A 27148-nucleotide genomic window follows, 5' to 3' on the forward strand; every position below is an offset into this window, starting at 1 on the left:
TGGACTGATGACCATTATATTATCGCTGATAAGTACAAGGACTCCGCAGTTGCATGACAGCCCTCTTGAACTTGTCTGATGTAAGAAGCCAACTATAAAAGTCTAGCGAAGGCCTTCGAAGATCAGCTGTTGTGACTCCGACACGGCAGCAAGGATGTTCGTCTTCCTACTTTGTGTAGCGGCCATCGCTGGTGAGTATTGTTTCTGCTGCTCTGGATAATTCTCGGGAATATTCGTTAAGTTAGCAATGCCTTCTTCCGTTTTTCATCTAAACTTTTTCGAATATTTATAGATCACAGTAGTAAGAATTCTAGCTGCTTTTCAGCAGCTGTAGCTCGCAATATTTTGGAATTTAAAATTTGAAACCTTTACTAATTTTTAGTAAATTGCTTGTCCGAAATAATATTTTATAAATTATAATGAAACAGGATTAGTGCCAGCTATAGTTGAAAGCTGTAAACTCTTTAGTTCTGATGATTTAATATTCAGTTTATTCGCGATAGCAAAGTAACAAATCGTCATAAAACGAAATCACCTAATTATTTTCAACAGTAAAGAGTTCGAAAGCATCATATTGTGTTACTGGAACGATGAAATTTGATTAATCTGAACTGTCGAAGAATTCTTACCCAATTGCAGCCGACTGACTGAACGTATTTCACGTGTGTTAATAACCTAACTTAGAACTTAGAAAACTTCATATTTCTCTATATTTCACTTTTCATTTCCAATATTTTATTTTTTGAGAATATATAACGCCCATATATGCATCAATATTGGTTCATTATTAAACCCAACTTCCTGAGTCGTGTGAGCAAATTATCCAGAATTTAGACTCTTGGCAGAAATTGCTGGAAAGAACTCTTGAAGCGAAAAACGCTTCAGAATATTTGTATTTATTTTTTACGAAAATATATAACGTTAGTTGTATTGCAGTGGTATTAATGGCACAACGTCATTCAACTATATGATCATTTAAACGCTTATGAAATGTTAAATTCATAAAGAGTCGAGTGAATCCAATGAAATCGGATAATAGCATTTATTCGCTATATTATTAATATCAATAATCCTGGATGTTTTTGGCTGTACCTCCAAAGAATGAATCCCACTAAAGCATCACAAATGATTGACGACTTCGGTTTCTGCAAATGTCTAGCAAAGAAACATTCTAGCAGTTCTTATATTGAATGTTTGCTCAAATGTTTTCATAGAAGACTTTCAAAGACATGAAATTCTTTGAAATTTCATTTCAAGGAATTTCATTCCTTTCAAAGACTTCTTCTATGACTTAAGAACGCATATATTTATTATTTAGATCAGCTATGAAATTTTAAATATATTAAGATAATCCATTTTTTTTATTTGTATCCATGACGAAGTGATTCTTCAAATCAAACAAAAGAAATAAATATGTGCATATATAATTGTATGAGACCTCCTTCACATAAAATGATAAACAATTGTAGGTCCGTAAAGATTAGATAATCCTGAAAACCTACTCTAGAAACCAAACGCTGAACTCTTTCAAGCTACTTCAGGCCTTCAATAAGCACAACAAGTTCTGATAATTCGAACCCACAGCCACGTGTGTTCGCGAGCTGAAGCGCTATCCATTCACACAACTCTTATATGTACACGAAAACATTTCAGTGGTGCATCTTCGCTCTATTTCTCAAATAAGCAGATATTGTAAACATTCTTGTGAAAATGGGGGATCAAAATCTGATTCAATAAGTAATTAAGATCAAAATGTGGTAATGTTGTTCATGACTGAATTCAGCACCTAACTCAGTAAACTACGCACATACAACGTGACTACTTTATTACACATAATTCTATCCACATGTACCTATTACTCGTATATCCTTCCTATTAATTCAACAATTCAGAAACGTCTAACAGTTAAAAAAACGGACGGGGGAAAACAATACAAAAATCAAATACACTTGATTATCTGAAAACATGATTTAAAATAATATATTCCGTGTATAGAGGTGTATACACGAATATATGGACGTGTACAGTAACTCGATAACAGTTTATACGAGAAGGTAACTAACATTAACATCAGATATTGTAAGGAAAAATCCTCATTTATGTAACGAAACGTGTAAAAACGTCTTAAGTTAATACAACTTAAGACCACAGAGCTCCCTTTTTCTCAAACTGATTCTCTCTTATTTTCTAGTTCTAACTAAAAAAAAGCTACATTATTAAGCTTCATTTCAATTAATTACTATTACGAATTTCCGGGTAGGTCGATTAGCTAACATTTCTCACGTCTTGTCATAAACTCTTATCTGCTTGTTCTCAAGCTAGTGTCTATATTTTTCCTGATTGGCTTAAATGGTGGTAACTTCCAATGATTCATTTCGAATAATACCGTCTGAACTCTTCCCATCCCCCCGAAAAAAGGAGCCTCTCTTCATTTTTCTTTACCTTTTCGTGGTCGACATTAACCAAAATTCCATTTCGGTTTACTCACGAACGATTCTAGAGATTAATCCACGATGCCGCATTTGTCTATCATTGTTCCCAGTACGCACTTTCACTTCCATTTCTCCACCGCTGCCTTAATGTATTTTGTCTTTGTCTTCTGTCTTGATTCACTGACTCGGATATAGAGTCCAAGCTCTCTCGCTTTCTCCAAAATGAAACGCAATTATTTTTTTTTTCTTTCTATTCTTTATAATTTTTTTACCTTTAGTAAAAAAGTACAATCTAGACCGCGACAGAAATCTTTGGGTTCATACTCAGGCATTGCGAGTGACTTTTTATGATAAACCCATTCCTAGAAAATACATCTCAGCCCTACATACGAGTGATAGCCAAACCTTTATCAGCAGAGTGCAGCCCTGTGTGAGCAATCTGTAGCTGGTTCTCTTGTTTCGTACAGACAAATAATTGATTACTCAAAACTATCTCACAGAAATGCTGCACAGGAATCAGTTTGAAAGACAAAAATGATTGTTTAATACGTAAAAATAATAACAAAAAATGCAGTATCTAATATTTTATTCTCTAATTCACTTCATCCAAACTTTTTCAGTATTTCTTGTTTAGAGTATATTTTATTCACTTATGCCCAACCATTCCAACAGAGGGAGGGAGAAAATTTCGTTTGTTCAATATTGCTTAAATGCATTTAAATTTTATGTTAAGCTTTTATGTGTGCGCTATGTATTTTGGCCAATGTGGGATGCCTTTATTAATTTAAGATAATGTAATTGTATTTATATTTGCTTTAACAAAATCACGTATTCGTCCTATTTTAAAATTAATTTTTCTTTATTTTATTTCAGCGGGCGTTTCTGGAACTGGTGAGTATGATATTTATATTTTTCTCTCGGGATTTAAGTTATTTGCATAACAACATTTTATTAAGACAAGTTACTGAATTCTTGTGGGTGATAATGTATTCTGAATGATTTTGAAACTTACCGAAAATATCCTAAAACTCTCAATAAAATTTAACTAAATTTTAAAGAACGTGATTAACTCAAATAAATCTGAAATGCTTAAGATTTATTGAATTAAATTAAATTAAATAGTGAATGATGTCGCCAGATATTTAGCTTATATATACACGCTTTCAACATTTAAGATTTAAGAAGTTTTTTTCCTGTCAATGAAATTAAATTAATTAAACAAAAACATTTGTTTGTTAACTAGAGTGATAGTTGTATGCCGACAAATGCAACTAAGTTTGAGTTGAACGAAGAAACACAATCACTAATATAAATTAAAAATTAAATATTTCATAGTAAATGAAACAATTTTAATTTCTTTCACTCATCTCCAAAATGTTATTATCCATTTCAAAATTAACTTTTCAGTTCAGCATTCTAAGTTATTTTTAAATTTAACAGACACTTATTAATTAATTTTAAAAAGTAAACGACATTGATAACTACAGAAGCGAATGTTGAAAAGCTAATGTTAGTGCTATATTATAACAGATTCAATTCATCCGATAAATGGGTTTTATTCAATAGTTTGTAGTGATGACACTAATGCGATAAAATACCACCAGAAATCAATCCATTACACCATATGTCGAAACGTTTTCAACTCGTAATGTTAAAGCAAAAAAATGACATTTGTTAATGACAGGATACATTCAGTTCTATTCGCCTTATATGAAACGTTATTTGCAACATATTTCTTAAAGGGCACACTACGCATTTTCGACCTTCCCTTAGGTCTTATTTTATTATGTTTAAACTTAAATGTTAAATTTAAACATTCAATTTCTTTTGTGCCAGAGAATGAAATAGAAACATGCGTGCACTACTGTAAGAAATTAGATCCGAAGTTCAGTTTGGTGACGTATTACTTTTCAGTACAAAAAATCACCGCGAGGGTGTTTATCACCACTTCAAGTAACAAATTGAAGTAGAAAATTACAAATGCAATTAAAAAAATTTCCGATATTTATTTCACAAAAGTCTATATCATATTTAATCTCAAAATTCTCACTTCTTTGTATTTCTTGTTTAATCTAAAATTTCCAGTTTAACAAGGCGAGATTGCGATCTCGCCTTGTTGAACTGGAAAGTACCTCTAAAATTAAAATGAACCAGCGGCTCCCAATCATCTTGTGCTCCAATTGCGGTTGAATATTTTAATAAAACACCGTTATGTGACTTAAGCTTAACGATGCCATACCGAATGTTCCGTAGAATGTTATATGAAAAGGATTGGGGAACCGAATAAGCAATGTTTCATTTCTATTGTAGGCTATGCACCTGACAGGCAATACGTTTATCGGTATCGCTGTTATGTTCAAGCCGGATTCCCTGGACTCAAACCTCAATATTCTGTTGCTATCTTTGAAAGCGATGTCATCGTTCAGACTCGTCAAGGAGAATTGGTACTAAAGGTGAGTTCAACTTTACAAATGCCATGCGCACTAATATTTCCGCCGGATGTCTTGCATCTGTATTTTAGATATGCAAATGAGAGCATTCATCGTGTTTCTTTCAGGTTCTTTCCGCTTTTGCAAATAAAAATAATAATGATTTGGACTGGATTAAAAATATTATTATTATATGCAGATTTACAAATTAAAGCAATTTCGAAACTTATCGGTTCAGAAACTTTATAAAATTTTACCATATTTAAAATACCACTCGGTTATTCATGTTATTTTCTAGAACAGGAATTGAAATTGAACAAATGCAGTTATGACAAGATTACAAGTTGTTTATCTTAAACAAACAAAAAATAAATAAATAAATAAAGCAATCTTCACCTTTTGTAAATTATTTTAAAATCAGATTCAATAATATTATCACACAATTTTAAAAGACGAATGGACTATTTAACTATTTTCATCTAGTTGTTTCGGTTTTATATGAACTAAGGTGAATAAAGAATCACTGCGTTTTAAAAGAAAAGAATGAACCTTTCTGGTAACATGATTTTAAGAGTTTTACAAGACCCACGAAAAGGTAATTCATTCGTAAGAGAGAAGTATGAAATGGACAGTTTCTAAATTTCAGCAAATGTTGAAATCGCAGTCTACAGATTTTACCTTCCATTTCAAAGAGAAATAAAAAACATCGTTTAAAATAGACAAAGAATTATGCGTCTAGATCTTGCTGAATCAGAAAGCGTGATTTGTAAATATATGTTTTTACATTTTTAAAATGTAAAAACATATTTACATTTTAAAAAGTAACATGAACGTTCAATTACTAGTTTTGCAATTTGAAGTCATTGTTTTAAATTTTTGCAGCAAAGATAATAAAATATGGATGCGATAAAAATGTATTCATTATTCCATAGATTGATAACGGTAAATCCGACCAGCAAAATGACCTGATCGAAGATGTCGATGAGTACCAATTCCAAATGACGCAGCACCCTCAAATGAAGGTCCTTGAAAAACCCATCAGGGCTCAGATGCAAAACGGCCTGGTAAGTAAACCGTCTTTCTATAATCTAATCAATAATTATCTGTTGCTGCACCTTGAAAGAAATAACTACGAATTCTGGAAGCAAAAGTTATCAACTGCTTAGTCATAGGTGATGTTTAAATATTAAGCGCGAAAAAAAACTAAAATCAAAGCATGTTAAAGAATTCCTTTGTTATTACAATTGACGCTGTTTATTAACCACTAACTGGACATTTCCCAAGTAAATCATTACTTCTCATTGTATTTGACTTCATTCAGGTTGAAAGCATACTAATAGTCTAGAAACATAGACGTTAATGTACATAAACAGTAAAACATTCAGGAGAACCATTGAGATTGATAGTTTTCGTTCCTGCTACTGTTGCTCAATATGTCATGCATGTTTTCACTCATGATGCAATAATAATCGTACACTTCTGTAATGGTAGTTAACGACCGTTACCTAATTGTGAATTATTAAAAATATTACTTGAACAACGTAAGTATAAATACAAAAATTTCGGAATATTTCACATCGACTGCACATTAAACGTCGTCTCCATGAAACATTTTAGCTTGGGTCTCAGAGAAAGTTGGGAAAACATAATATATCTCAGTCACTTTGCATGCAAACTCAGATAGAAGAAATAAATAGAATCGAGAAAAAAGAACAGTAAAAATTATAACACGAGCGTGCAGATTGTCTTAAGTGAGAGTGTGCTTTTGTTTATGATTATTTGTTTATCGGGATAACCAGAATAAACGAACAAAGTGTAAAGTTTAATAGTTAAGGCGCAACTAGGGTTGTAGGAAAAATTACTGATAAGATGTGCAGGTTGAATTATTCAGTAGACAACACATGGGTTGGAATCAACTCAAAAATTGGGTATTTTACTTGTTTCATTGCTTAGTGGTATTAAAGCATTGAAGCTTGTTCACACCCCAAAAGAATCACTGAATTTTTCCACAAAACGTTTTTGTTCTCCATTAATATAACTATCATTAATTGATATAACTATATTAATATAATTAACAATTTGATTTAATATAGTTCATTTTCCAAACACTCCGATTCAGTATGCATTGTATTCAATATTTAAAGGTGCACTTTTAAATTATCCTTTAAAAATGAATAGTTAGTGAGCATATCACAATTAATATCTAATATTTTTGCAGGTGAAAAAGTATCAAGTATCCGAAGATGAGCCCGAATGGTCAGTCAACATTAAACGAGGTCTGCTCAGTTTCTTCCAGCTGAATCTTCAAGAGCAAAATTCTCTCATGGAAGACAAGAAAAGCTACCGCCAGCAAGCTGATGAAGACGCTGACTATTACAAAGTAATGGAGGTAAGTAAAATAGTGGTTTCAGTTCTCTGTGAAAAATTAAACTCTTGATATCAGACAACTGACCACAGCCATTACGACTACCCATACGAATATCAATTATTTCATCTTTCAGGACAGCATCGGTGGGGAATGCGAGACAGCTTACGTCATCACTAGTCAACCAGACGACGAAACCGAAGACGAAAATGTCCTCAACGTAACCAAGACCATCAACTACAAAAACTGTGAAGACAGAGTGTACTGGGCAGTGTCTAGTCTCTATGGTGACGACTGTGTGGAATGCGAAGCTGATCAATCCGTACGTGTCACTGATTTAATCTGATCTCTCTTTCTCTCACTTTATAACTATTAACTACATAAGATGTTCACATTGCCTTTCTGACTGCGTTTCTCTGTATTAATATTCTTAGGAACCACTTCACGCCAACGCCATTTACTCCTATGACCTTCGTGGAGATCGTAACAACTTCGTGATTGAATATGCAGAGAGCCAAGCTGATGCTGTACACAATGCCTTTGGCGATGAGGGTCAGGAAATTCAGGTCTTCCTGAAGTAAGTTCGTTTCTTAATATTCCTCATAAGGATGAAAAGAAAAATTCAAAATCGCCGTGATAGCTCAGAAATCAGTATCTCTGATGACATTATGTTTAGATCGAAGTTGGGGTTGGTAACATATACGATTTCTCGATGAAACTCCCATAACATGAAAACATTGTTTTCGAAACGGATGCATTTCAAGAAATTTTCTAAATTGTTCATTTTAAGAAAAATAATTAAATTTCACAAAATGCGCTATTTGATGAAAAACTTATAAATATCGATAAAATAATATTTTCTCAAAAGATACGTTTCAAATATCTTACCTCGTCGTTTCTTGAGTTTCACATAGTAGTGAGTAGGATCTTTGGTTCAGTGTAAATTTTGTGGTCTATAGAATATACCGTAGTCGATATTTGTATTTATGTAAGAATATGAAATGTATATATTTGATATTTTTGATATTATTTGATATCGGTTAAGCAACACGCTCTAGAATAAGCGTGCAGTTTTGTGTACATTATTAAACTTCAATAAGCAAGTAGAAACTGCAGTTAACTCTGTTTTTTTATAATTTATATCTGAATTTTCTCTCTCAATAACTCTCTTTATACATTACATTTGGTATTTCGAAAGTTCTGTACTGGAAGTAGCCCACACTTCGAAAATTAATCATATGATTCCTTTATTAATAAATTAATTAGTTACGTTGATGCATAACCGATTTAAAATTTAAACTTTTCTATTTTTACTTACCACAGCCGTACTCTGGAACTAATTGACGAACGACCACTGGACCGTCTATTTTCTGTTGAAGGCAGCATTGAGACTCACGACTCTCTTGCATTCCAAGTTGAGGATGAAAGGGAGGAACTCGGCAAGGGTGGAAAACAAGAGGAACTGAAGAAACCCCACCATTTGTACAACCTCTACGGATATTCTTCATCACCTAATGAGGTATTTATATCTACTTTAATAACTTTAATAATTATACGCCAGTAATTAAACAAAAAAATTATCATAAATTTTAAAGTAAAAGTACAGAGACATTTTGCTCTACTCATTGATGTAATTTTTGTGATTAAATTAAAAACACGATAAAAATATTTCATTTGTAATAAAAATAATTAGTCGACATAAGGTAAACGTTTTTCTATACAGACAAAGTAAACATTCACATAACTGCATGCATTTGAAGCAAATTACATATAGAAATTAATAATGCTCCACCTATAACTTGTTATGATATATTAACAGAATTTGAAGAAAATGCTATTAGAAAGCACACTTCCTACATACTAGCATGAGTAGTTAGAGCTTATTTTTTATTTACTGAATTTCACAGATATGAGAATATAGCGTTTTATAAAATTTCTCCAAAGTCTAGAATCCCGTAACTCTATACATGTGCATATAAAAATATTAAAAGCCCACATTAGAATTTTTGAATCTAAAAAGTTCTAGTTTAATTACTTTAGCTTTATTAAATACATCTTATAGTTCTTCAATAAATAACTTCCAGAGTAAATAATTTTTTACGCTGAAGTATCTGCAGGATTAATTTCATTTTTTTTTATTTGAGCCAATCATAAAACGTAGTAAACCTAAACAACATTAGTACAGCTTATTGAAAGTCACTTCATCTATATATGTAAAATACTTCATCTACCTTGTAGATGAAGTGTTTTACATATATACTAAGATCAATGCCCAAGTGCGATTAAGAGTGCAGACGTTATTCACGCTCGAGAGACATCTTTGATCGACTTTCTGTTCACTAAATTTAAATGGATGCTCTGTTTTGTTTCTACTCTGTTAGAAAGTTGTTTTTTTTTTCCCAATCGGTTAATTCAATTTAATCACACACTATCCCTATCAGCTAACAGAAGTCAGCTGCAACCAAAGTAGGATTACAGAATTTGAAAAGCTGTTACAGGTTTTAATTTATTTCAGAACAATTAACAGTTGTGACGCCATTGTAATGGAATGAAGAATGAACACGATCATCATAATAGCATCCATAAAGCAAACTGATTTATTTTTAAAGAAAATTAATAAATTAAAATTACTTCACCATGTGTGTGTACAAACAAACACCCTAAAAACATACCATTATATTATAAAGTGATTTAAATTATTTACTAAGCAGGCATAATTTTCATATTATCTCAATAAACTCTCCGTTATACTCACATAATACGTTTAACTGCAACAAATCGCAGCGCCCTCTGAAGCACGTTTTTCAACGGTATTATTAAATATTCCAAAATTATTACATTGTACTTTGTAGAATGATTCAGGAAAGAATTTTCGATTTCTATTAACCAGTGTTAGAACATCATACTGTACTTTTGTCATATTAGTTCTTACTGATTTAATTTAAAAAAAAAATTCTCGACTTTTCCACTTAACTAAATTACCAATGATTTTAGGTGAAGAATTTGATCAGTGAGATTGCCGAGAAGACTATTCAACGGGAAAAGGTATCTTCGATTGAAGCTTTACAGAAGGACAACCTACCAAGGAAATATTTGGAATTGGTGAAGGCTTTGTCAACCTTGTCCTATCCAGAACTTAAAGAGGTAGAAAGGGATGTCGTTGATTCTTCTCAGAAGAAATACAACCAATACAGCGAGGATGAAGACCCAATAAGGTGAATGTTATATACTTGTAATGTTTATATTATTATTCTGTCGTCTACTTCAAGTATTTTGACGGCATAATACACTAAGATGCTTAACTCCTTATTCTGCTGTATAACTAAAATTTAGTTATGAGAAATAATAATGCATTTAAATAACAGGAAGCAGCCGGATGCCTTTCCGATAGGCGAATTCTGTCATTCCAGTGTCAAAGGAGAAAGAATGAATTTTTTATACTATTAAACAATATCGCCAAAGCGAAAGAACTGCCATAAAAGGTTTCATTTAAACACTTAAAAATTAATAAACAGCAATCGCAATTTTTGTTGTGCATGTAATCAACAAAAATTGCAATGTTTGACGTAATGGCGCTGATATACCCTTTTCTTAGTAAACAGCATCCCTATTTTTGTAAACGTTTTCTGTTGGAAGTCTTCAATTTATTTTAACATCTCAGTGATTTGAAAAACCAATCTTGATAAATGCAGTAATCAATTAAATGGGAAATTCTGAAATTGCATAAAGATTGACCAATCATCGACTGGTCACTGATTAATCATCTATATAAAAAAGAGGAAATAGATTAATTTTACATACCAAATAGTCCATGTTATACTACCAATGAAAATCATAAAAACAAATGACAGGAAGTTGCATTTTGAAGTCTTCACAGATTCATTGTATGGACTGAATCCACAGACGGTATGTAATAATTCAAGATGATCATTAAGTAAATATACTTCATCATGTTTAAGATATGAATTAGGAACCTGGTAGGATGTAATGAAAACTTTGGTCGACATGTTGATAAACTCTGATGAGAATAAAACCCGTTTTTCAGGCCCCACACTTTTCAAATCATATCTAATGGGGGGGGGGGATTTGATAATACCTAAATATTTTCCAGTCAAACTGAGTATTTTACAACACTGAAAACCTCAATTTCAATGAGGAACTGTTGCAACAGACAGACAATTCGATTTTGCCTAAAACGCTGTTCTATAAGGAAACTCACGCAAGCATTAATATCTATAACATCAACTTACGATATTACTCAATAGTGTGTTATTTTGAATAATCATCATCGTAACTTAGCGATTTAGTTATTTGGTCATTGGTGTACAGCAGAACGCAATCTAGCCATTAATTTGTTTGTAAATAATGATATGAAATTAATCATTCATTCTTTCTCTAAAATTAATTTGGCTGTTCGAAAAGTCATTGAAAATAATAATCAAATATTTTTCTTAATTATAACATAAATTCTAAATTACTTTGTATTCTATAGGCAAGTCTTTTTGGATGCTTTATCTGATGCCGGAACCAACCCTGCTGTTCTGCTTGTTAAGGATATGATTCAGTCAAAGAGTGTCACTGATGAAGAAGCAAAATATTTGATACAGACCACTCCAATTCACATCAAGGAACCATCTGAAGAATTGTTGGATGAATTCCTGGTAAGCATCATCATCTACAAATTATGAAAGATCTGCGATTTGTTTCCACTATAAAAATAAATAAATTTTAGCAATCAACAAATATGATTAATACTTATATCTTAGGTTTCAGAAACAAGTAATTCAATTACGTGTCAGCATCACGCTATGATTGCTTACATTAAAATAATATTGTTAACAATTCCAAAAAGAAACGGCTGTCATATTTAAAATTGCAATGTTTGAAAATGAAATGGTTGCAAACACTAGGACAAAAGACTGGTGCTTTTGTTATTACAGGACCTGTGTCAAGACCCCAGCGTAAAGCAAGACGAAGACATCCTCTCAACTTGCTACCTCGCCTTCAGTAACTTGGTGTATCATTCCTGCGTGAAATACAACGAATCAGATGATCAACACGTAACTACTGAAGACGAAGAGGAAAGTTGCACTCCTAAAACAGCTGCAAAATATTTGAAAGTGAGTTAAACCCTACTCCATAAACCACTAATAACTGTGTTTATATATATATATAAAATTAAAACTAATATAATCTACAATCATATATTGTCTTAATTTATAACTAACAACGTTTTTTATTCACTGTATAATTTTAGGATGTTTCGATATAAAAAAAAATATTACGATATTTTAATTTCAGCAACTGGAACAGCAGAGAGAAATGAGCAAGCATGAACGCAATGACATTCCCAATATTAAGATTGCTGGCAACTTCGGTGTCAAGGAGTCCCTCGCATACTTGCTTCCCTATCTGACTGAAGATGAGGAATTCCCTGTAAACAAGAGAGTGGCTGCCATCTGGGCTCTCCGTCGTTTGGCTCAAAGAAAACCAGAACTGGTTAGTATTAATGAGAACAAAAGATCTGTGTTTGAGTTTGGTGAATAAATTTCTTCTTTTTCGTTAATTCTCAGTTAAATGCGTAATACAGTTAATATTACTCAGAAGCTTGATTTATTATTATAACGTGAACCTAGATTTTATTTGTCAGTTTCTTTAAATCACAGGATGTCGACGGATCGTCAGTTAAAAAATATGCTCCTCTACTAAACTTTTCCTACTTTCACTACAGAGTGCGTTCATATGCTAACTACGAGGTTAAAACCGCCGTATACACATTAACCGTTTGCTGTAATACACCCCTAATATTTCTTGTCGAATTATTTGATAGTATGTTATGAGAAACACTTCAAAACAAAAACACGTCGCCATTCTTGCAATCAAAAACAATCACGCAGTGCTTGATGGAAAAATATTCCAGGCTACTATCGTTTAAATAGCATTATACCTTACTAAACACATATAAACTGGTTTTAACTAGTCGAAGGTTTTATTCATTGTAAAGTAATAGCCTACTAGTTTCGCCGACTTCACTGTTGGCTTCGCCTGGGCATACAAGGTGACAAAACAGCTTAAAAAAGATCATAAACAAGATAAGGATATCTGGTTTAAAAATGAACGAATGTTAATATTATCTAAATTCAACTAAAACGCTACATCAAACGTATGGAGCGACCAGTCAAACCCAGTTTATATGTGTTTTGTATATAATCAGTGGTCGAAAATAAAATTACAAGCATTATACCTTATTACATATTAATAAAGTAAACATAAAGTTACACATCTTTATGCGTTTTCTTTACTGATATCTGAAAAACATAGTGATTTTCTTGAACTCAATGAACAAACTCCCTCAAATAGCGTTCAGAATTTGACTTAATGAACTCTGGATTATCTATTTCCATAAAATAGGTCAAGCAACAGTTGGTTCCCATCTATGCTGACGAGTCCGAAGATCACGAAGTTAGGATTGCTGCCTTCTCTGTCATTATGTCCACCGAGCCCGAACTTTACGAGCTGGAAACCATTGCACGATCTCTCGATGACGAAGATGATCAACAGGTAGCAGCTTACGTGTACAGCACCTTCTTCTACTTGGCCAACTCCACACATCCCTGCCACAAACTGATGTAAGTGAAGCAAGGTTCCTCTCACAGGCTATATTAAATAAAAAATACTGTTAATAAGTAAACTGTTACTCCAATATCTTATTCATTCCTCTCATGACATTTCAGCTCCAGCCGAATCAACGACATGTCATTCATTCTGGAGGATTACTACGATGATTGGATGGATATGGATGCCACCGACTCCATCAACTACTTCGACTCAGGATACGATGGTAAGTTGAAATAACGCCAGGCATTCTGTCATCTCAAAACACATTCAGCTGAAAAAGGATTTGGTTTATTCTAATAGCTAATTCTCGCTCGCTTTGATTTTATCTTTGTAGATGATTTCGATTATGGTGGCCTCACACAGATTTCCATCATTGCCAGCAACACGAGCTACGTACCTCGTTCTGCTAGACTCAGGCTGAATGATTACTTGTATGGTCAGTCTTACGACACCCTCGTCATCGGCTACAACGCTGTTGGTCTTGAGAAATATCTCGACAAGGTTTTTGGACCTGACGGCCTGCTCTACAAGAAATCTTCATTCGGCATATTCGGTAGTGGCAAATCTTCCGGAGGTCCCAACACAGTTGAGAGGGAACTGAGAGAGATCAGCCAAAAGGTATCGTTATATTTGCAGTCTCCATTACTAAACGGCATACCAAAACAAGTAAATCTTAACTCAAGTATATTCACTTGCACGTTTTCATAATAGCATTTAATAAATGTACCCAATTAAGAGTGCAATTGTGTTCTTTTCAACAGCTGGACATCAGCACCCGGGAATACGAGCCTATCGAAGGAAATGTATTTGTCAAGGTCATGGGACATGACATCGTTCATTGGCCATTCGACGAATCAACTATCGAAAGTATGATCAAGGAAGGTGAGAAATCAATTGAATATTGGGAACTTTCTAAAACGGTTAGCACAAATCTAACCAAAAATTAAAATAATTCATTCTAATAAAATAAACTACTATTACTCCGTGATCTACGACGTTAAGATAATTTACGTCATAGATCTAATTTTACGTAATACATCTAATTTTCAAACTTTTGAATAGACCAGTTGAAGGCTTATCAGCATACGTCCCAAGCTGTATTTGTATTCAGGCTCTAAATTTACGCTATTATCTGCCTAAAGGTAATATTAGAAAAGCTTCTGCATATACCTAAGTAGATGTATATTATTTTTTCAGCATAACATATAATCACAAAAATACATCTTTTCAATTGAGGGTTCTGATCAGACAAGCACTTAACAGGCTGCATTAGGCCACAGTAAACGAATCTTTAAATCGTAAAGCTGCTTTTTTTATAGAAAATATTGTGTGATTTTCTTCAGTTTGTAGAATACTTGCATTATGTATTTGAATTCATCGCTCATGAAATTAAGTATAATTGCAATTCCGAATGGGTAGCCTTTAGTTTCATTCATAAATTTTAATGGACAAAATACTTTTAAAGTTATCCGTAGTCCAGAACTGATTCGAACTAGGTTTGCTATTCATAACTCAATTTAAAATGATACGAGTATAGCTAGCTGAATTTTTTTTTCTTTTATAGATCTTCTTGGCTTCCCACATTCCAAGTTAGGCGAACAATTGCAGAAAGATTACAAGCGTTTCACTCTAGCAGCAGACAAGATTAAAGTTATTCCTAACGAAGCTGGACTTCCAGTCGTAAGCCATCTCAAAATACCCGTCTACGTACACTACAACAACGAGGAATTCAAGGTCGATATTACACCAAGCTCTGCAAGAGGAGGACGTTCTGGCCCTATTCCCGTTGACGTCCAGGTTAAAGTTGAAGGACAACTGGTGTAAGTAATCACAGAATTCTAATTATTCATTATTTAGTTTACTGAAGGTAATTCTAATTACCTTAACAGTTTTACACTGAACTATTATTGTAGGTACACAATGAAACTTCAACTTTATTTAAGTAAAGATTATTGGAAATCCGAGATAAACTAAATTTTTACTAAAGGTTCTTGATGATTTCATTTTAATATCAAAATGCATATTGTGATTATACGACGGGCATAATGTCGTAGCATTTGCAGGCTAGGAATTTTTATGAGCAGTGAAACTGAAGACATGTTTATTTTACAGTCATCTGTCCAGCGATTAACTAGGAATCTAAGACTCGGACGCATGTTGCAAAACGTAGTCAATAAAAATTATTATTATTTGTTAAAAATATTTAAGCCAAAGTTTTCGTATTTTCGACATAATCATAGCCCAAAGAAACAATTTTAGTTTTATATGAATGGATATGGAGTATCTATCTTGCTATCTTCTTTTACCTTTAACGTTTCAAATTACAAATACCTAAATGCTATAACAAAAACGGATTACATAAATTTATAGATTGCGGCAGTATAATGTTTAATATCACTGTTAAAACTAATCTATTAAAACTCTTTTCTAGTGTCGACAAAGAAGTGTTCAGAACTTTGAAAGTTGTTCTACCAGCAGTACAAAAAGTTATGGGTGCAGGAGTCCACAGCCATACTATTCTTTCCTTGCCAATCAAAGCTGACCTTAAGGTCAACTTAGCTAAACCAAAGGTGTCGCTCAAGCTCACCCCTGAAGTTCCCCAAGACATCTACCACCACCATTCCGAACCATTCACCTACCTCGAGTCATTTGACAAACTGCCTCCAGTCCCAAGGGAAGAAAGCAAAGATTACATCCCGCTTCACAAGGATGAGGAACTGGAAGAGGTAAGTAATGAAAAATCGTACAGAGTCGAAAAATAAGCATTGTAGAGCGACAATCCGCGTCATTATAATCATTTGTTCGCGAAAAGTCATAAAATCTTTAAGACATTTTCTTGATACTCACAAAACAGTTATTTTAAACTAAAGCAAATTCTTATTTGCATGTTACAATATGCTAAAATAATTAAAATAGTTCTTATTTAAGGGCATTTTTTCATATCAAATAGGAAAATCTAATTAAGCAACAGGGTTCAAACGAAAACAAAACATTGTAATATGATTATAGTAAAACAGAAGGAAACGAACACAAAGCTTTGGTTTTCTTGAAACATAAAGGTGAAAAGATAAAAATAACTTTAGATGCTGCTTATAATGTAATATTAAAAACTGATATAAATTCTTTCCAACTAAGCTTAATATTATTATAAGGGGGACCCTCATGGAGTACGAAGACTGATCGTGGGAGACCTAATCTATCCACGCAATCTATCACACCTCTTCTTGGCATTAACAGACAAAGCACTCACAAATGACTGATAACCCATTCCACTCATTCCCAACTCTCTAAGCAAAAAATCTAGTCCTCATATCCCTAATAACCACGCCTTTATTCAACTTCCAGGGATAATCACTTGTTCTTGTCCTTCTAGCCAAGTGCTGAAACATTTCCCCTGAATCTGACTCTATTAAACTCTTTAAACAACTTAAATGTTTCTATCATATCCCCGCTTTTTCTCTTATCAACCAACGTTTGCAATCCACACAGCTTCAATCTATACCCATGGGGAACATTCCAACGGCCACTCAGCATTTTGGTAATTCGCCACTGAATCTACTCCATCGTTTCCTCATCCAAACGAAATCCAGGAGACCAGACTTGAGCACCGGAATCCAGATGTGGTTTTTCAAGGCCTTATAAAAAGAATGACAACTTCCTTATCTCTATTTGTAAACGTGCTCTTCAATAGCCAAGTAATCTTATGGGTTACTCTAGAAACCTTAGAAATATATCCTCTAAATTTTTAACTCGCTGTCTACCATCACTAATAAATCTCTGGCTTTATCTACTTCCTGGAGTGCAGCGCCATCAACGTGATACACACGACTTGTAATCTATATATCCCAAAATACATAACTCTACATTTCACCACATTAAACTGATACCAATTACCCATTAACTTTCGCTGATGCTTGACAGCCTGTTTAAATCATCATGCAAGCTCTGCACATCGCGTTGATTAACTATTACTCTACCTAATTTCGTATCATCGGAAATCAACTGAATATTTCCTTTCAGGTGATTTCCTATAACATATATGTACAAATTAAACAGCAGTTCCCCCAGCACTGAACATAGCTACACACCATTAGTCTCCTGTTTTCGCCTCGATTCTGCCCCTCCAATACTTTTTTGATATCTGTCCAGCAGCAACCATCTTATCCAGTGTCATATCCTTACCCGTTTTGTAACTTGCATAACAAAGTTCCATGTGGTATTCTGTCAAATGCCTTTGCAAAGTCCAGCAAAATCATTATGAATCCATTTCCTTTATCCAACTAGCTGTTACTCTATTATAAAAAGTAAATTACTAAGACATGACCGATCCTTTACAAAGCCATGTCGACACCCTCACATAGTGTCATATTTTTATACATTCATTCTTGAATACTTTTTTTTTTTTTACCAATTTTTCTAATACTTTTACCAACATGCCTGAGATACTGATTGGTCTATAATTTGCTTCTGTTGTCTTAGAACCTTATGCAAAGAAATTATTTTTCCCTCTTTCCATTCCCTTGGAACTCTACCAGAGTTGAGACTTAAACCAGAGCCTAGTCAAAGGCATTGCCATTTTCCTTACACCTTCTCGCAAAATCCTAGCTGATATCCCATCTAATCCAACAGCTGTATTTATATTGAGATTCTGCAATATCCTAAGAACCTCCAATTCATCCAAATGATCCCAACGCTGAATTTCGAAATTCCGTATTATTTCGAAAACTTAGATTCCTTTAAATACTAAACCAATAATTATAGAGTAAGTCAAAACAGCAGAATCGCGCTTCAATGTGTCAAGGTCACAGCTGAGTGAACGGAAGAAAATACTGTTGAAGTTCAAGGGAACCAGATATAATTGTGCAATTCAAAATTAATTAAAAATTAATAAAAAAATTAAAACAATTATCACCAATGTATGACGATTACTTCCAAATCGAAGAGATAGGCATGCAGCCTGTTCGACTAAGATTAGGGTGATGATATTGATATAGAGTTTATCACGTTTCAAGTAATAGACGAACAACTTTAAATCTACCGTAGAGTAACATTTTCGTATGATTCAAATAACTCTGCGCCTCGTGTGGATGCCTTAAAAAGATAGGCCTGAACACCTCTGATTCTAAAAATCTTTTACACTTGGTGTTCTTCTATGTTGAATTGATGTAATTTCCTAAGTATTATATTATCATTACAGCCAAGGGTACGCGTTACTGATATAATATTTTCATTCTCCGTTTTATAGTTCGAAGACGAATATCTTCACGATAAACTTGGTCTCGGTGTAGAGGTCAAAGCCCAGTATACCGACATCTGGAACGACGCTGGATCCTGGATGAGTTTCCTACAGGAGACTGACATGCGCCAGCAATTCTACTACTGGATCACTAACCCTTACGCCCATCCATACAGCGTCGATGTAGCTCTTACTCCTGCTCGCATTGGCTCAACAAGTGAGGTAGGCTTTACTAAAAAAAATCCTTCAAATTTCTTCAACAGCAAACATACAAAAATATTAACAAAATAAACACACGTATTTCAACAAATTGTCTTACATTTTGATTTTCCGTTAACAGGTAGAAGCTGTCTTCCAATATGAATACAAGGGCATCGATGAACCAGAAACTTCTTTCAGTATCTTGGATGAGGATGAAGATGAAGAGTATAGCGGAAGTAGCTGGCGTTCTTCCCATGATGAAACAGACAGTCGTCGTACTTCAGGCAAAGAATGGAGACGAGATTGGCGTTCTTCACCTGACGATGAGGAGGACGAATACGAAAGATTAGGCAGCCGTTATTCAAAAGACTACGGTAAGAGCGGTCGCCATACTTCAACCAAGGATTGGAGACGTGACTGGAGTTCTTCACGTTTTGATGACAAGAGAAGCAGTCGCCACAGTTTTGTAGATGAAGTCAACAGTGGTCGCCACATGTCTCGTAAAGGAGGAAAGTGGAGTTGGGGTTCAGCTGATCAAGACGATGAGGAGTATGAAAGACCCGGCCGACACACAACATGGAACCCAGAGAGAAGCAGTCGCCACACTCCATCTAAAGAAGGAAAATATGACTGGCACTCATGGGACAATAAAGATCAGTATGAAGGAAGAGGCCACCGTTCTGGTGAATACCGAAGAAGCAGCCATGGTACTCCAACTGACAGTGAATTCCACCGTCACATCGTGAAAGGCAAAATTGTAGGACGCGGACAAAAAGAGAGGAAAGTTGAAGGACACATCGTCTACAAATACAGCGAAGACGAACTGGTTCACAAGCTGAATATGCAGTACAAAAAGAGTCCACTCGCTTCCTCTGATCGGGAAGGCTTTAAGGTAATGCACCATTCAAATTTTAATATCTCCGAAATAATTTTTTTTGGTTTTGCACATACAACAAAAATTGATTTATATATATTATAGATTCATTGTGTTTAAAACCGCAATGATTTTTTTATTGATATCATTGGTTATATTCTGCTAATTTAATTACATATATTACTTGTAAGTCCGAGAAATGAGTAATATACATGTTAAGTTTGTCTAATTCATATCTAGCTGTATTTAAAATGAACTACACTGGGTTCGTTAGCTCGAAATCAGAACGTGTTAGCAATGTAAAAAAGCACGTTATAGCAGTGTACGTCGAAATATTAACCAAAAATTTAATTCACTTCCTGTTTTGGACAGTTTTTGCTATTAAATATTAAATTATAAAGGTAATATCTTTCTGCATTCTACAAAATATTCCCCATAATATTATTCTCCAATAATCAGCTTCAGAAATTAATTAAACTACAAATATATTAAAAGATATTAATGAACGTTTATCCCTTACGCACAGGTCTGCGCAACTGGGGAAGTCAGATATCCAGACTACGACGTCCAAAAACTTATCGACCTCGACACTAAGAATCTCGACCACAAAGTCGAAGCCGAAGCCAAAATCTTGTTCGGAAGGGATTGCCAAGAAGGTAAAAAGGTAGGTTCATGTAAATAATATCTATTTTAATAATTTCTCGTTCCACTGCTTAATACAAATTAATAGTGAAACAACACACTGCAATTGATAACGATGTTCTTACCAAATTTCGTTGAGCAGATCACAATCCAAGGGATATTTGAGAGGACCGAAGAACAAGACGATCTCGAGAGCGAACGTAAAGAACCTGTGACCCTGGAAGATTTCAACCCCTACGCATACTACTTCCAGAAATGTCAGGAGGATCGCAAGGAAGATGACCTCCTCTACAGTCCTTACTGTCTCGAATACATCAAGGCAATCACACAACTGCACCAGTACACCTTGGACATCCAGTATGAAAACGTAAGTTAAAAACGAAAAACTTTTTATTTCTTATCTCTTCTTTGTATAATATGAATCTCCAAAAGTGTTTGCATATATATTAATCACCGGATTTCTTTAGCATCGAAAATCTGTATTTTCTCTTTCCACAGGACCACTATATTCTTCTGAACTATATTTAAATAAATTCTAGTATAGTTGTATCTTCAAATTTCATGACTTTAGTCTCTAAAAATTATGTCTATGCAAAACAGACAAATTAAGTTTATTTGACAAACGCGCTCTCGTTCGCCGATTTATTCCCACTTCGATATACTCGTAATGGAGAACAAACATTTCAGAAACAATTTGTGGAGATATTTTCATAGCTTTTATCATAATGGCATATCAAATTCCACTTCCTTCTGAGCCTCAAATATCTTCTTTCATTACTCAAATAACCGAACGTTATGTGTACATTATCTACAACTTACAGATACTCAAATTTACGTCTTCCTTAAAACAAATTATCTCCCCTCATGTTGAATTATTCAAAGTACCTTAAATTCTGCATAATTTCAAGTGTTGAGTATTTCACTTTTAGCAACAAAAATGTATAAGATATTATTTAACTGATTCTTAGATTGTAAACTTCATGTGAATGTTTTATTTTCAGATCCCACAATACGTAAAGAACTTGACCATAAAGGCAAGCGAACTCTTGAAATACAACCTCTTCCCATACATGGACAACAACGTCTTCGACACCGAAGTTTCTGGAAACAAAATCCGCATCGAAGCCAACTTCTCTGCTCAGGATCCCATTGTAGACATCCGAGTGTACAAACCCTACGAAACCACCTACTACACTCATGTCCCTGTATTAGACTGGCAACCCATCACCACCACCCCTATGTTGGATTACTCTATTCTTGATGAGATTCTTCCTTTCTACGAAAATGGTAAATAATTGCTGTCGATTGATCCGTAAAACAGTAAATAAAATTATCTGTGAACCAAAAGTCTCTGTTACTATGTAAAATCTGATACTTGTGATAATAACTAAGGAGATCTAAAAAAAATTAATTACTAGATAAAGAATATTTTTATTAGTTAAATACAGGATGGTACTTAGAAAATATTAATTAAGCTGACATTTTGAAATAACATAAGCGATTATTTCGGTCAGTGAACATTGTCTCTTATTCTTGCGGAATAATTCATGAAGATTAAACTGATTCTACTGTAAGCTCTTTTTCCTGTTTCAGCTGACTGCACTGTGGAGAGCGACACTGTGAACACCTTCGACAACGTGACCTACACCCTTCCACCCATCCGATGCAGCAAAGTGATCGCTAAAGACTGCTCTCCTGACGAACAATTCACAGTTATAGGAAAGAAGATCTCTCATCCAAAATATGAAAAGGTAAAAATATTTTCATTGCTTTTCTCTTAAACATCTGACTGTTATTTATTTTTGTAATAATCGCACATGAAGCATGTTAAATTGAACAGCATCGAGTAGAGAGAGAGAGAGAGAGAGAGAGATAGTGTGCAATAATTACATTTATTATTAATTAAATCTCATTAGACTGCAAATAATTTGTGAATTCGATTAAAGGAAATAAAATTTAAAATAATTTTGGCAATGGTTATGTGTTTAAAGAATAATTAACATCTTCGAGAACGTAACTAAATAAATAAATCATACAACACCTCTAACTGTTCGTACCATAATCTGTTTATATTTAATTTATATTTTCGGTCTGAAGACAATATTACAATCTGCAGCGCGAACAGAAGTGTCGACTGCTGTCGGTCAGAGAGACTTCGATTAGAATAATGCCTGGATGTGAAAAACATTTGCTTTCCAAATGAAAATCAGTTACTTTTTTGGGCGAAAGCAGAACGTTTATTGGCATGAAGTAAACCTTCAGCAATTTGGAACTATTAGAATACAAAAGATGTATTTATATTTTAGCAGTCTACTCTATGAAATGACTCCGCTGATATTATGATCCAAGGAGGTCTTACTGGAACGGGTGAAGTAACAGGTGAATACAAATGAGATTACTGGTTTGCTGGTTAAAATACAGTTGTAATCACAAACCTATACACCACTTTTAAGATGAGTTGGAAGTGAAATCTGAGTATGCTATTTTAGAGTAGAATGACCCATGCAACATTTTCAATTTACAAGCATTTAGGGAAGAGAACCTCATAGGTGGTTTGCTTGTAACTTAGGTCAAAGCTAGGGCCAACCCACCTATGGAGTGGAGTGAAAATTCAGGATTTATGAAACACTTCGGTACCGAAGTGTAGTGCACGTTTCTGGTATAAGAACTACAAACTGACAATATCAATCTCAAAGTGGGATGTGAATTAAATTTATCGTAATTACATTGCAACTATACAGAAAGAAAAAATATTCTGTATTATTTAGAGATGTTCTTTCCTTTTTATTCGCTCACTAAACTTGATTTCTTTTTGCAGATTGTCAAGATATTCCTTGGAGACACCAAAATAGAGATCCTTCCAGCACGTGAAGAATCAGGCCTCGTCGTATTAGTCGACGGTGAGAAAGTTCACGTCACTGAAGACAAAACCTATTACCACGACGATCCCTCAGATGAACTCGTACAAGAGAAATTCAGTGTCGACTTCAACGGTCTCTATTACACAGTGGACTCCGACGTGTATGGTGTGACTGTTTACTACGACGGCAAAGCCATCATCGTCAAGGTGAGTGGTGTACCTTATGGTCATTTAAAAAAAAAAAAATTAAAGTACGAGCGTGATGTAGAATTTAGCAGTTGAAATCAGATTCACCGTTTCTGAACAAAATAGCATCGCAAATTGTTTCATCTAGGTTTAGAGGCATGCTGTAAGAGTGGTGTAACGAAGTTTTACTGCTGCTCATTTGCTAAATGTTAGAATCAAGTAGTGGTAGCAGTCAAACATTAAATGTAACGTCTAGATACCTCATTTAAAAAGTGACACACTGGTAAAAGGAAATTAACAATTTATTAGAAAGTAGATGGTTTTATATCTATAAATATCTTAATTCCGTGAGATAAAACTTTCAACAGCGGTGTCTTATTAAAAATAACTCAAGTTACCAAAAAAATAAAACAATTATGTCTCAAACAATAAAATGGAAAATAATTTAGAATTTTTGGCTGAGTTTTAATAAAATTTAAAGTAGAGGTAAGCAACTGAAAAAAAAAATCTGATCAATTATCCGTAATCAATTTAGAAAAATGAGATCTTAAACTCGAAGTTATGAAGAAATTTTAAATCTGTTAAGTCACGTCATCTGCATGTGCAATGACAAATATCATTCATCTTCCTTGAAAATCATATCATAAACCGAACCTTACAATAACCATGCGATTTTTTTTATTCCAAATATATATTTTATCATAATGTAACTTTATAAATAAACAGCGAATAAACAAATAAGTCATTTTAGCGAATATTTCTTAAATGTCATGTTAGCGTAATGCCATTTGCTATGTCAAACTTCCATGCTATTATTACTTCACCGCAGGTATCCACTTACTACCAAGGGAAAATGTGTGGTTTGTGCGGAGACTACAATGGCCAGACCGAAGATGACCTTCGCGGTCCACAAGACGAGGTTTATAGTGAGGAGGAAACCGATGAGTTCGCATACAGTTACACAATCCCAGAAGAAGGCTGTGAGGTGCCCCATCAGAGAAAGCCTTACTCTCACCAGAAAAGTGAGTAGCCTTATTTGATCCGTTCTTAACTGGCTGCAAAGCGAATTAATTTCTGTTATCTTTAATTCGAATTAAATTGCTACTGACATGTTCAGAGCGTAGGATTGTTTTTGAAGTCTACACTTGAAAACAATAAAGTACAAATTATTTCTGCAAACATGTTATAACAGATGAGTCTGCGAAGTTAGGATAAGCACCTAGAACCAAAATTATATTAAAGCAATTGATATAACCACAAGAAAGAAATTACGAGAATCTCAGAATATAATTACATAAGTTACCTTCATAACTTTGTTCTTTCTTGTGGTTTTATCAGATGCTTTAATATCACATTTTTGTTCTAGGATTTTATCAGAGCTTTCCAGTCCCCTCCTAACAAGCATCTTTTAGAGTATAACACTAATTATCATAAACACAGCATCAAAACTTCAACTTTATCCGAATGTACGTAATTTATCAACAAGAAGCTAAATGATAGAGTTCGTGTGTAGCTTCAATGAAAATAAAGAGTAAAATTCATCCTAAAGGTAATTTCCATTAAAATTATTAATCAATATATTTCAGCTTTCCTTTAAAATTCAAAGACATACTATGAAAATACTGCACTATCAGTTTGCTATTTTACATATTCATTCATTCTGTTTATTTCTCTATTTTACATAACCTATAAAAAAAAGGTGCGAACATCATCATCAGTACTTCTATCTATGAGTTTGATAATCCGAAAAGCGTGTTTTAAATTTCTTTACGCACTCAGAACTCAACCTAGTTGTCTTATACCAAGGAATAAATATGATGTAATTTTCTTTAGAATATAATTATATGGTTCTTCGTTGTAACTAAATAGCTTTTTTTGTATTTGTAGGCGGAGGAAAATGGATAGGAAGGAAAGGAGGAGACAAATGGGAAGGAAGAGAAGAATGGGAAGGAAAAGATGAATGGAAAGGAACAGAAGAAAAATGGGAAAGAAAAGATCAATGGAAAGTAAGAGAAGAATGGAAAAAAGAAGGAAGAGAAGGCTGCACCAAACTCCGAAACCGCCGTGTACAGATCCTTCAGAGCCGAATGAAGCACATTTGCTTTTCCAAGGAGCCATTGCCCGTGTGTGCCCCTGGCTGTGAAGAGACCCGGCTTGTCACCAAAACTGTTCCCTTCCACTGTCTTCCAATCACCGACAGCACTGCCCAATACCTCAAGAAGGAATCTGAGAAGCGCGTCTTGGATGAAATCAAGAGGAAGTCCGAAGACCACTACGCTCAAGTTCAATTCCCCGAAAGCTGTCATCGTCCAAATTACTAAACACCAAATGTCCCCACCCGATCAGAAGCAGGCTTTCTGTGCTGTCTTATACTGCCTTAAATTCTTTACTTTTCCCTTTTCTACTTCATAGTAATGTGTAAATTTCACCTCTCTTCCTTTCTTTATTTCTCTCTTCTCTATTTGCTTCTGATTTTGTATAGAAATCGGTTTTACTAATAATAAAGCTAATTCTTACATATTTTGTATGTTTTTCTAAGCCAACACATAAGACACTGTTACAAGTTATTCAAAGATGTGTTGTTTTTCCTTAAGATTATTTTCTAATGAACAGCAGTTACCAAAATGTTCTTTAAAGCTAACCGATATGGTGATGAGTATGGAGTGTGATTATCACTCGGGGTCTCTGAGTGTTGAGAAAATTAGAGTGGTTACATAATTCTAAAATATTAACTCATCGAGAAGCGGTCCAAGTAATTCACATAATAATGGATCCTCGTTAAAACAAAAACAAAATTGTAAATTACTTTTCTCCCAATGATTAAATATGAGTGAAGTTAACCACTTTTACTGTCATTAATGCTGACGCGTTTGAGGAACTCGTAATCACTCAAACTCGAGGTGCTTTTCGGAGATTTTATTTAATATGGAAAAAATATTAAACTTCTCTGCAGTTACTGAAATAATTAAAATCACAATAAATGTTTCTCCTACTTTCACACAATTGGAGAAAGAAAACTAAACTAATTGAAAAACAAAACTCTTTCAAAATTGAAATAAATGTAAATGACAGATTTCTTTCAACGTGTTAAATTTTAAAATGAAACTTGAATATTTACATTAAATTCTGTTCACGATTATGCCAGAGTACCGTGAGGCGCGTGTGTTATATTTGAACTCGCCTTAGTCAGTAATCAGTTTGCATGAAACATCAGGATGAAAAGGCTTCGCCAAAACCGTGTAAACCGTTTAATTCGTCTACAGAATATTTATAAACTTTACTTTTGTAGAAATAAGAGAAAGAGA

At 34.0% G+C, this 27148-nt stretch overlaps 1 protein-coding gene across 1 annotated transcript; it reads left to right on the plus strand.

Annotated features, from left to right (window-relative positions):
* Positions 1-54: 54 nt before the first annotated feature.
* LOC150092561 (vitellogenin-6-like) lies at positions 55-26363 on the plus strand. The gene is made up of 27 exons (XM_090414602.1): positions 55-191; positions 3306-3323; positions 4743-4885; positions 5794-5925; positions 7080-7250; positions 7363-7548; positions 7661-7803; positions 8550-8745; positions 10221-10441; positions 11719-11887; positions 12167-12346; positions 12528-12725; positions 13638-13855; positions 13961-14067; positions 14179-14462; positions 14606-14726; positions 15409-15664; positions 16276-16570; positions 19090-19302; positions 19421-20173; positions 20682-20819; positions 20940-21164; positions 21799-22084; positions 22391-22548; positions 23616-23864; positions 24673-24865; positions 25731-26363. Exons 1-27 carry the CDS (start codon positions 155-157, stop codon positions 26162-26164), a joined length of 5724 nt encoding a protein of 1907 aa, XP_090270728.1. The 5' UTR covers positions 55-154; the 3' UTR covers positions 26165-26363.
* Positions 26364-27148: the final 785 nt, after the last annotated feature.

The sequence above is a fragment of the Typopeltis vanoorti genome, chromosome 25 (genome assembly GCF_054136105.1).
Source record: "Typopeltis vanoorti isolate ZY-2024b chromosome 25, IOZ_Tvanoo_1.0, whole genome shotgun sequence".
NCBI lineage: Eukaryota > Metazoa > Arthropoda > Arachnida > Uropygi > Thelyphonidae > Typopeltis > Typopeltis vanoorti.

Excerpts from the sequence above, each read along its gene's own strand:
- LOC150092561 (XM_090414602.1), top strand. The coding sequence starts at position 155 with ATGTTCGTCTTCCTACTTTGTGTAGCGGCCATCGCTG. Across the intron at positions 4,886-5,793 it reads AAGGAGAATTGGTACTAAAG|ATTGATAACGGTAAATCCGA; the intron begins GTGAGTTCAACT and ends ATTATTCCATAG. Across the intron at positions 20,820-20,939 it reads ATTGCCAAGAAGGTAAAAAG|ATCACAATCCAAGGGATATT; the intron begins GTAGGTTCATGT and ends TTCGTTGAGCAG.